The sequence below is a fragment of the Geotrypetes seraphini genome, chromosome 5, assembly GCF_902459505.1.
Source record: "Geotrypetes seraphini chromosome 5, aGeoSer1.1, whole genome shotgun sequence".
Taxonomy (NCBI): domain Eukaryota; kingdom Metazoa; phylum Chordata; class Amphibia; order Gymnophiona; family Dermophiidae; genus Geotrypetes; species Geotrypetes seraphini.
The window spans coordinates 170,730,138-170,742,178 of record NC_047088.1 but is presented as its reverse complement, the minus strand read 5'-3'; the positions used below and the strand labels follow the sequence as shown (position 1 = coordinate 170,742,178).

Genomic DNA, 12,041 nt, shown 5'->3' with positions numbered 1-12,041 from the left:
ACCCCTCCCTCTCCCCCCCCCCATTTAAACTTCTCTAATGGTCTGTTTGTGAGCTTTAATACCACACTGCAAAATAAGAGGGCAGTGGCATAATCAAAATGATAAAAGCTCCATTCTTAAACTAACTCCTTAATATGCTCCTTGTTGAGGAAGAGAGGAAAAGATCTCAGTGCCCAGTTATGGGGGTTATTAAACGTACAATAAGAGAACACTGCGTACACTTTAATACACATTAAAACAACAAAATGGGACTTTATTTTAGTGTAATGCATGTTAGTTTAGGGCAGGGATAGGCAATTCCTGACTGGCTGGAATGGGTGAATAGCATTGGGTTTTTTGGTAGGCTCTGAATTAGCTATTTTTGGTGAGCTCAGATTGGACCATTTACACCAACTGACCTGCTTGGTGGTTTCTGATATTTTTAAGATCACGTTTGTCCCATGTCTGTCACGTTTAAAGTGATCATGTTGCAGACATGGATGTAGTGAAGATTTTTTCTTTTTTTTTTCATACCCTTTATGGACTGTGATTATAATATCAGCCCACAACACTTTACTTGGCATGTTTGCTTTAATTGGAAGCAATTATTATGGATTTAAAGACTAAAACTCTAAAGAAGCCCTGACAGGTGAAAACTCTGGTATACAGAATTATGAATGAAGGGCCATATTCTATATATAGCACCTAAAAAAAAAATAGAATATAGGGAGAGGGGAGACATGATTGAGACGTTTAAGTATATCATTGGTCGTACTGAAATAGAAGATGATATTTTCTTTCTGAGAGGACCTTCGGCCACAAGAGGGCACCCGCTGAAAATAAAGGGCGGGAAGTTTCATGGCGATACCAGAAAGTACTTCTTCACCGAAAGAGTGGTTGGTAATTGGAATGAGCTTCCAGCACAGGTTATCGAGGCCAGTAGCGTGCCAGATTTTAAGAACAGATGGGATGCCCATGTTGGATCTCTAAGAGGGAATGGGACATCAGAGTGTGATCTCTCACAGGGTAGTTAGGATGGTGGGTGGGTCAATGGAGTGGGCAGACTTGATGGGCCTTGGCCCTTTTCTGCCGTCACTTTTCTATGTTTCTATGATTAGAATAGTGCTTAGAGCAATTCTACAAGGTTTATGTGTACCTTTTATAGAATCGTGTGTCACATAAGTTAGGCACACACATTTAGGCCAGCTAAAAGCCTGTGCCTAAGTTGTGCCTGCATCAGATATATTCTATAACAATTTGTATAATTTTTAAGAATGCCCATGATCTGCCCCTGGTCAGACTGCAACTGGTACATACTTTTTATAGAATCACACTTTCCGAGTTGTGCGCAGAACTTTTAATAGTGAATGAGGCGGCTAAGGTTTAGAACTCTGTCCTGTTCCTGAATTGTGGAATCAACTTCTGAAAGAGCTAAAGGTTAGAACAGATTAGAGAATGTTCTGGAAAAATTAAAAACCTAGTTCTTTCCTAAACAACTTGTGCAGGTAAAGGGAGGATATCTCTGTTGTTGATGTATGTTGGGTTTTGTCACTCTGTGGTCAACAGAAGTAACTGGGAGAGTGTGATTATTGACTTTTTGTGGGGTTTATCTTAAGACTTAATTTTAGTTTGCTAAGTGTTCCTAGTGATGTACACTGCTTTAGAACATTTCTGCAAAATTGAAAAGTGGGATGTAAGTGTTTTAGTTAAATATATAAATCTAGCACAGATCCGTGTAATTCACCTCCAATCCTCTCCTCTTCTCCAGTTATTCTTTCTCTTCAAAGCCTCAAGCATGTCAACTACTTCCCAAATTGTATATTTACTGGATTTAACTATGTCCTATTTATGCAGCTCCCCAAATTGTAAATCTACTGGAATAGCCAATTCATCTTTTCTGTATCCTAAACCCTAAATTGTAATTCTCTAAATCTTATTGTAATTCTCATGGAAATGTCCAGCTGTTTCTTTTGTAATCCACCCAGAACTGCAAGGTACTGGCGGAATAGAAGTCATTAATGTAATGTAATCCTGGGGGGTTTCTGCTTACAGATGAGTGGCACTTAAGAGATTGTAAGCCCCCTAGGGACAGAAAAAAAGAAGTATCTGCATATAGTAAACGAAAACTGCTTTGAATGTACCCACAGAAAGGGTCCATGACTCTTTACCTTTTATCCTTTGTGATCTGATTAAAATTTACACTGAGGTGGACTGGGAGTATGGAGTCTTACTCTTGGAACTTCAGGGATCCTTAATTGCTCAGGACCTTTCTGAGCCCCAGTGATGGTTTCTATATAATTCTATAGTTCTGCTAACAAAGTTGCCTTTGACATATTGGATTTCTGAGGACCCTCCACCCCTCAGTCACTGGGTGTTGCGTATGAGGGAGCTGGCTAGTTTTGAGATTCGAACATACTGAGCATCACTACAACCTGATAAGAGAAGTTAGCTAGCCTTGTGGTCTCACTTCTTAGATTGCCAAACTTTGGAGTGAGGGGGATGGATTAGAGGCCCCCACTGATGCTGCAATCTTTGTATAGTAAATAGGTGTGTGGAGGGGGGGTCATGTGTATGTGTGAGTGCTAATTGGTATGAGGTGGTTTGGGGGGAGCATGTGCAGGGTGGCTGTTGGCTATGCCTTTAGGCAGAGTGGGGTTTGGTTTGTACAGGGCTAGCATGTTTGGTTGTTTCTATGAAAAATTTGGGTGTGCAGGGAGCCAGCTTTTTTTTTTTTTTTTTAAATTTTGTCTAGTTGAACTGCTATGTTTTCCCTCCCATTTGGGGAGGAGGACTTGTATTGATACATTTTGTGTATGTGCTCTCTTTGCCACCTTCAATAAAAATTATTTAAATTTACACTGGATTAAAAGAAGATTTGATTTTATTAAACTTTACATTGGCAGGAAGACAGTGTGTCAGATCCTTACACCTATGCTTCTTTGTTAGTTTTTATAAACATTCCTGAAAACAAAGACCATTAATTTCAGATTGAACCCACCCTCCCTTTCCCACAAACACCCATTGTTGCTGTGGATTTTTTTGTTTATGTGCATGACTGAACATCAATGAATGTACTCTGTTTTTGAAGCATCTGCCAGTTACAAGAGAGCCATTTACTGCTCAACACTGAAAGTAAAGTGATGCCCCAGGATCAGAGTAGCCTCAGAGGAAAGATCTGTACAGCATGAGCTGTGTCTGGCCTGCATCCAAGCTCTACTGCTTTGCAAAACATGACTTCTACTGACCCAGTCTAGAATCATTTGGGACACCAGCTCATGGTATTGTTATTTTTTCTGTCCCTTTACCAACTAAACAGCAACTGTACCACTGTCTATTTAGTGGAAATTTGCAGAACTCAGCTTTCCCCACACAGCCTAGCATTGCTTTCCATAAGGTAATGCACAGCATAGGAGGATGATACTTTTTTGAGCCAGCAGTTTCCTCCTGCTTCTTTGGACTTTAGTTCATTCAAAACCCAGCCTTGGATCTGGTGCTATTACCCTTCATTCACAACTAGCTAGGAATTTTTCCCTCCATCTTTTAACCTCTCCCTGCTATCTTTAGTCCAGTCATTGCAACAACAGCCATACAAGGCCGGCCCCACCACTAAGCAACCGTGCTTTCTGTACATGGTCCCACATTTCAGTCATTACAGACCTATGCAAGTGAGGACCTGCAGTGTGTGTCTCCGTACATGCCTTTGTATCCCCTACAGACCGACCATAAAGTAAAGAATCAGGGCTCCTTCCAGAATCCTGCAATTATGGGCTCTAAATCCCACCAGTAGTTGTCACCATTACACGATGACGACTCTGAATCCTAATCTCCCCCAATCCACAAAAGATATGAACAGTGCTTCCACAGCCTTGGCCAATCCAGGGAGCAGAAGATATCAGCCAGATAGGTGGCACTTTGACTGCACTTTGGTTATTTGTTCACATTTTCATTGCCTAGTCAGAGGTTATGCAGTGGAAACATTAATGAGTACAAGTAGGATAGAGATTAAGGTTTGCATAATATCATGTATGCAAAGACTACGGCTGGCATAGTATGTCCTCTAAATTTTATATACAAGCTAATGCTAAACTTATTAGGAATCAGAAAATTATTAAAGTTATGTCTGAACTATTCAATGCTTGTAGTTGTATTGGAGTAAAATTCTTTTTCTATTAGAGAAAGGTCTGATCTGAAAATCATGCCAAGGCATGAAACATTAAAGCCAGTCTGTTTTCCTTATACAACAGCACTTCTAGTTCAAATGAACAAAACAAACATGTAGGATCAATTTCTGGAAGATATCAGTACCCAAATTTAGAAACAGGTGAGTCTTGATGTAATAAATACCTGTAAAGAAAATTCTTGTTGAGGAAGTCCATCTGGGCAACTGGGGAGACATGAATCTTCACTTCCTTATTTCCTCCAGCCTTACATATATAATCCACTGACCACTTGGTAGTGCAGGGCCCCAAGTCAAGTCCCTTGATTACCACTGGCCTCCTCTGTAAAGCGAACATAATTAGCGTCAAGGCAAGCAAGGGGAAAGAGGCAGACAACAATTTGGAAATGGATATACACTGTTTCCCTAATGTGGTGCACACTGCCATTTGAAAATAAAATCCCTACAATTTCAGTGGTGTTACATAACAGTACTCAAGTCAATGTCTAAAAGGACTTCTGTTTATTCACACCTTCAAAACATTTAGAAGATGAGTAAAGCAAGATTTCCCTTGGCTAAATCCATACTGGCTTTGCCTCATCAAACCAAGTTTCTCAGATCACCTCTGGAGCAATTTATAAAAAAGGTTATATTAGTCACCCTTCAATTTTCAGGTATCATAGCCGATTTTACTGATAGGTTGACATTACTAATAGTACACAATTTCAATTTCAGTTCTTTCCATGCTCTGGTTTATATGCCACCTGGTTCAGTTGATTTGCTACTCTTAATTTGTCAGTTTGCTCCATTACGTCAGGTTCAGTGAGATTTGTTTTAGTTCCTCTGAATTGTCACCATTTAATACCATTTCTGGGATGGGTATCTTCCTTATAATTTCCTCCATAAAGACCAAAGCAGACTTAATTTAGTCTCTCCACAATGTCCCTCGCTTTCTTGAGTACCTCTTTAACCCTCAACAATCTAATGCTCCAGCTGACTCCATGAGGTACACCATGCCACCCCCACCTCTTCTGTGCTGAGGAAGTAGATGTGCATTTTCTTTTCTTTGTTGTAAACTCTACTGTGAAAGCTAGTGACTGAACTTGTAACTTTCATAATGGTTGCTATGTATAGTGACAGCTGGTGACTAAAGAATGACATGGGGACAAGTTTGTCGCCGTCCCCACAAGTTTTGTCACTGTCCCTATCCCATTCCTGTAAGCTCTGCCTTAACCACACTAGCCTTGAACACTTATGATTTTAAAGTGTTTGAGGCTTGTGTAGATGAGGACAGAGCTTGCGGGAATGGGGCAGAGACAGAAAAAGAACTTGCGGGAAAAATTTGTCCCTGTGTCATTCTCTACTAGTGACTACTAGTTCTGTTCTGTATGACCTCGTAATGATTGAGAAGCATTGCAATATCCATTACCTCAGGATAGTAATTGATCTTTTGAAATATATTAAACCATTAGATGTCACAGTTAATGTATCATCACAATTGGTATACAAACCAATGGGATGTTTGGATAGAACTCTATTCAAACTACCCAGTTTCCATCCCCTTCAAGTCAGAGGCAACACACATACACACAAAAAGAAATATTGCTGCAGGTTGAGGGCCCTAATAGGATTGAGTTTTGCTACTATATTCTGCAATTTGTATACCTGGGAAGTATGATGATCAAAGATTTCAACTGTAGCAAGGAAATACAAAGGAGACTTGGTATAGTGATTAATGCTTTCATGAGCTGACCATAATATGGAAGAGCTAAAATATTAAGCACAATAGCCTAATGGACACATGCGAGTCTTGTACCCTTATGAAAAAAAAAAAGACATTGCAAAGTTGAATGCATTTGATATGAAGTGTTACAGGCAAATAAGATTAAGTTGGAGGGATATGACAAACAGGGAGATCAGAGAGATTTTGTGCAGGAAAATAACAGTTGTGGACAAGATCAAAGCAAGGAAATTGGCAATTGACGCTGTTCATAGCTTTTGTGGATTGGGGAGAGATTAGGATTTAGATTTGTCAGGATTCTGGAAGGAGCCCTGGTACATGACTGTATGGGCTGTCTGTAGGGGATACAAAGGGATACAGGGGCACATGTAGAATGGAAGATAACAAATTGATAAAAACTATGATGCTTGGAAGAGCTGAAGGAGTGGGAAAAAGAGGAAGATAAAAAAGATGTCTGGATGACTGACTCGGTACATCGGGCTCCATCTCTGGCAGTTATTCAAATCCATGCTGAAAGCCCACTTTTTTGAAGCTGCATTTAAGTCCTAACCCAAACCACTTGTAAAGCACCCATATCTGTCTGTCATTCCCTCTAGTCCCCTATCCTATTCGCCTCATCATTCCTTTTGTAATTCCCTACCTTAGCAGCGTGTATAGATTCACCCTTTTTTGTCCTGTTTGTCATAATTAAACTATAAGCTCTTTTGAGCAGGGACTGTTTCTTCTGTGTTTAATGCACAGTGCTGCGTGCGACTGGTAGTACTATAGAAATAATAAATAGTAGTATGATATCTGGGAGTGGACTGGACATCCAAAGTGTGGGACGTATGGCACAGGACAGGAATTTGGGCAAGAAGAACAATTTATCATCACTGGCTCCAACAGGCCACAAAGATTATGGGTGCAATTATGATTATCCATATGGGTAGAAATTCCACATGTAAAGGGGAAAAGGATAGTGATAGAAGTGTACTACTGTCCACTTGACCAGGATGAACAGACAGCTGCCGAAATGTTTTCAGAAATTAGGAAGGCTATCAAACTGTGTAACACAATAATAATGGGTGATTTCAGCTACCCCAATAATGACTAGGTACATTTAGCATCATGGCATGCTAGGGAGATAAATTTACTTGATGAAATCAAGTACTACTTTATGGAGCAGCTGGTTCAGGAACCAAAAATAGGCGAAGCAATTCTAGACCTAGTTCTTAGTGGTGCGCATGAATTGATGCAGGAGGTAATGGTGCTGGGGCCGCTTGATAATGATCATAACATGATCAGATTTGATATAATCCCTGGAATAAGTTCACACAGGAAATTCAATGCAACAGCATTTACCGCGACTTTAAAAAAGGTCAAAAATTTACATCAGGTGAGGAGGTTATTCAAAATACCATCCTGGAAACCCAGACCAGATATATTCCATGTATTAAAAAGGGAGCTGGAGTGATTAATGAATGATGTGAAGGAAGCTATTAGAGCTAAAAGAGAATCCTTCAGAAAGCGGAAAAAGATCCAACTGAAAATAATACTAAACAGGACAAGGAATAGCAAGTCAAATGCAAGGTGCTGATAAGGAAGGCAGAGAGACCTTGAAAAGAAGATGCAGTGGAAGCAAAACTACACAGTAAAAACATTTTTAGGTATATTAGAAGCAAGAAGCCGGGAAGAGAATAAGTTGGACTGCTAGAAGACCAAGGGATAAAAGGGGACCCCGGGGTTGCCTTTTGTTTGGGTCCCTGTGGGGTATCATTGGTGACTGAGCAACGATGGGGGAGACGAAGATAATTTACCACCTGGATGAGCAGGTGAGGCCCTACCTGGAGAAGCTGCTCATGGCCACCGAGAGGGTCACCCTGGCCCACTTTAAAGCACTTCTGAACAAACCTAACTACAAGTTCTTCTTCAAGTACATGGACAATGACTTCGGGTGAGTGGAGCGGCAGGGGGGGAAGGGGCAGGATTTCATTTGTTACTATAAGGCCTGAAGAGACATCAGGGGCAAGAGCTGAGTTCCTGAACAAAGCTACCTCTAAAGAAAATGCGTTGTTTTCAGCTTCCAGGTAGAAACTATGGGCCTAATGCTTCCAGTACACACAGGCTCTCTGCCATTGCTTTATTGTGCATGGAAAGCTTTCTAACATTACAGTCAACTTATTAGCAATAGAACAAGAGTACAGGGAAACTCTCTACCCTACCCACCAAAACCTAACAGCAGCTCTGCAGCTCTCAGAAGGCTTTAGGGGGAAATGCACAAAACTTAAGTGTTTACTAATTTTGCAACCAAAGATCAACACTAATAGCATGCAAATTATATGCACGCAGTTAGTGTTGAGCATTGGTCAGTAAAAGGCTCAGAACGCTTCTGGGACATGTTCAGCGGATCTCTCCTGACTCCCTCTACCCTCCCAGTCCTCCCAAAATTCCTGCTGATCCAGTGAACCCCTCCAAAACTAAATTGCATGGTGGTCCAGTAGGCCCACCAATCTGAGCCCTAGTGGAAAGTCACTGGACTAAGTACAAGTATAGCCCTCGATGGAGACTGTCCCAACTGAAGTTAGTTGGGCTGAAAACTTTTCAGCACCCTTTTGTACATTGGGTTGGGTTTTTTTAAGGTAATTGGGTGGGATTATAAAAAAGTATCTGGCAACACTGCTCAAGGCCCCATTCCAGTCACGCTGAGTTTTTTTAATAAACTTACTGATTGCCATACAGGTGTCATCTGGAGGGGATAGGGAAGAGAAAAGGCTTTGACCAGGCCCTTGGTGGCAATGAGGACGGGAAGGTGTAACTAAAGGTTTGCTGAGTTAGTCCTGCCAGCACACAGAGGCAGAATGCAGCATGCTGGGCTTAATAGGTAGATCCTTGATCTGACCCAGCACAGCATATATTATTTTCTTACTAGCCGATCACCTGGCATTGCCCAAATATTTATTTATCCCAATCTTTTATTAGACAGGAAAAGGAATTGTGGACATCTTAATTTTTAGCAGCAAAAATGGCCCTCTCTATGGGGGTTGAACTTGACTTAAAGGCATCGAGAGTGTCAGTATTCATCTCAGCGAGCCCAAAAACTATGGATTAGACGCTAATATCTGTCGCTTTCGATAATTTTTACATGTCAACCCCTTCCCCACCCCACAGTATTTTTTTCCCCAGATAGTAAATCATATGTATACCAAGTCTGGTTGAAATCTCTCCATGCATTTCAGAGTTATGCTGCAAAAACTATGGGTTAGACCAGTGTATCTCAAACTGTGTACCTCCTGAGATTTCAGGTGTGCCACGGTACACTGGGGAGGAGAGGCGCCAGCTGACTGCCTACAGGACATGCTTCTCGTGGTGAGAGGCACGTCCTATAGGCAATCAGTGGGCGCCAGCACCTATCCTTCTCTCTGGCCCTCTTCCCTTCTGGCACCGCCCACTGGTGTCTCAGGGCCCGCCTGGAGGGTCTTCACACACACGCAGACATCGACATGATGATATCACATATGCCTCGAGCCACAGCCACTACCTTTAGTGTGCTGCGCCTCGAGAAAGTTTGCGGACCACTGGGTTAGACAGTAATATCTGTTGTTTTTGAAAATTTTTACATGGCACCTTCCCACCCCCCACAGTATTTTTCCCCAGATAGTAAGTGATATGTATACCTAAGGTGACCATATGTCCCATTTTGAATGGGACCATCCCGTTTTTAGATCCCCTGTCCCGTTGTCCCCAGACAAAGCTTTAGGGCGCCAAAATGTCCCGTTTTCAGGGACAGAGTCTCGAAGCTGTGCACGGGGACAACGGGACTAGTAAAGCTTCCCCTCCTTCCCTGCTACGCCAAAGCTAGTCTAGTCTCCCGCCAACGCCCGATTCAACCCCCCCCCCTCCAATCCACCGCTGCCTACCAGCCTACCTCCAGCGCCGATTCAAACCACCACCCCCAGTCCGCCGCTGCTTGATGCCCAGAAGCCTTCTTCCCGATGTCAGAATTGACCCCGGGGGGGAAGGGGGCGGGGAGAGAAGACTTGTAGGCTTGGCGCTTGTGCAGTGCAGTCGCTGCACGCACCTTGATGTTGCTGGGTCAGGGAAGCAGGGTGGCTTGGGTTGTGGGGGGCAGGGGAAGCAAGGTGGCTTGGCTAGGGTGCGTCGGGGAAGCAGGGTGGCTTGGCTTGTCAGAGAGGAAGGGGAAGCAGGCTGCATTGGGGAAGCAGGCTGGCTGGGGGGGTAGGGGGGAGCAGAGAGGATGCACAATCAAAAGGGGGGGGGGAAGAGAGGATGCACAATCAAAAGGAAGTGCAACCAGAGACTCATGAAATCACAAGATAACAAAGGTAGGAAAAATGATTTTATTTTAAATTTAGTGATCAAAATGTGTCACTTTTGAGAATTTATATCTGCTGTCTATATTTTGCACTATATTTAATGGGATCCGGGGGTCCTGTCCCGTTTTGAGGGGAAAAATAATGGTCAGGTTATGTATACCAAGTTTGGTTGAAATCTATCCATGCGTTTCAAAGTTATGCTGGAAGATAGATCGATCAGACCTGCTTCTCATCTGCACTCTGGCAAAACCGGGGCTAACCCTAGTGCACCGACCACATGGAGCTGCTGTTTGGTTCTAGTTTCGTTTATTTAGCCCGAGACTCTCACCAGCGGGTAAACGAGCTGCAGAAAGGTGTGGCGATCCAGCCCGCAGTGCTCAGGCACCGGGATCCTCCGCGAAGCCCCAGCCATGGCACCGGCCTTGGGCTCTCCGTTTCTAGCCGGAGCTTTTACCCCCGAGCTCCACTGCAGGAGGGGTGGGGAGGTGAAAGGGCGACAAGATGGCGCTGTCCATGGGCCGTTACAGGCCCTCGGTGGCGGTGGCTTGCCGTTGTTTGCTGTCCGGCTGGCCCCCCTCGGGCCCGGGTCGGTCTCCGACGCCCCGGCCTCAGTCATGCCCGGGATTGGCCGCCGCTCCCGCTCGGTGCCGCCCGCCGAAAGCCCGTTTCTACAGCTCGGAGGGCGGGAGGCATCGTATTCCGGGCCGGAAGATGGTGGTGGTGGGCATCCCGAACCCCTTCATCTGGTGTCGCACCCGCATCTATTACTTCCTCATCAAGACTTACTTCGACCGCGAGTTCAGTATCGAAGAGTTCACGGAGGGAGCGAAGCAGGTGATCCTCGGCCCGATCCCCCAACCTCTTAAGGTTCCCCCTGACTTGTCTGAAAAGGGTTGATCTGCTTTCATCTCTTTAACGCTCACTCACTGCTGTCAGATACCTATACCCGCTGTATCATTTCCCCTACCGTAATCTCCCCAACCCTGAGATGTCATGTCTGTCTAAATTAGATTGTAAGCTCTTCGGAGAAGAGACTGTCTATTGCTATAGAACTAATAAATACCTGAAAATAAGACAGTGACTTATATTCATTTTGGGTCCAAAAAAACACACTAGGGTTTATTTTCCGGGGTGTCTTATTTTTTTCATATACAACAATCATCTCTCCCTCTCCTCTAACCCAATTCTTCCTCTTTCCTTTCATTCCCCCCCCCCCCCCCCCCCAATGTCTCTACTACCACTGTAGGTATGCCATTACAAGCAATCGCTACCCTTTCTGTGAAAAAGTATTTTCTGAGGTTACTTCTGAATCTATCCTCTTTCACCTTCATCCTATGCTTCCTCATTCCAGAGTTTCCTTTCAAATGAAAGAGATTTGACTTGCGTGCATTTATGCCACATAGGTATTTAAACATCTCTATCATATATTCCCTAGCAACAGCAGCAGATGAATCCAGAGACCAATGGGATAGCTCACATCTACCAGCAGGTGGAGATAGAGAAACTGATTAACAGGTGTTCTTATTGGCTGGCACTTCTCCTGTCTCATCAGTACGCTCTATCTCCCAGCAGGGGAAAGTCGCTATTCCAATTGCTCCTGGATTCTGACTATGGCTGGAAATTCAATTTATCCTGTTGAGATTTTCTCTTCAGTGAGCTTACAATTGATTCTATTTCTCCTGTTGAGATTCTTTCTCTTCAGTGAGACAGGGGTGTCCGGCTGAACGGTGCCGGCTTTAGAGGTTACACTTGGGCCCCCCCTTGTCCCTGCCTCACCCTCCCTCCTATGATTGAGGGTTTATCTGGGTCTCTAGTTTTCTTCTTTCCCTGGAAAAAAAAAAAAATCGAGACT

The 12,041-nt window shown here is 43.5% G+C and overlaps 2 protein-coding genes across 2 annotated transcripts in view; one reads left to right on the top strand and one right to left on the bottom strand.

The window, feature by feature from the left end:
* TYW5 (tRNA-yW synthesizing protein 5) overlaps nt 1-11,060 on the bottom strand; it is a 30,168-nt gene extending 19,108 nt beyond the window's left edge. The window contains exons 1-2 of the mRNA XM_033944974.1: nt 10,518-11,060; nt 4,324-4,478 (exon numbers count right to left, since the gene is read on the bottom strand). Coding sequence (XP_033800865.1) covers nt 4,324-4,478; nt 10,518-10,805 — 443 coding nt within the window. The 5' untranslated portion in view covers nt 10,806-11,060. The remainder of the gene's footprint in view (nt 1-4,323; nt 4,479-10,517) is intronic.
* MAIP1 (matrix AAA peptidase interacting protein 1) overlaps nt 10,414-12,041 on the top strand; it is a 36,827-nt gene continuing 35,199 nt past the window's right edge. Inside the window, exon 1 of the mRNA XM_033944976.1 lies at nt 10,414-10,523. Within this exon, the coding sequence (XP_033800867.1) occupies nt 10,467-10,523 (57 nt within the window). The 5' untranslated portion in view covers nt 10,414-10,466. The remainder of the gene's footprint in view (nt 10,524-12,041) is intronic.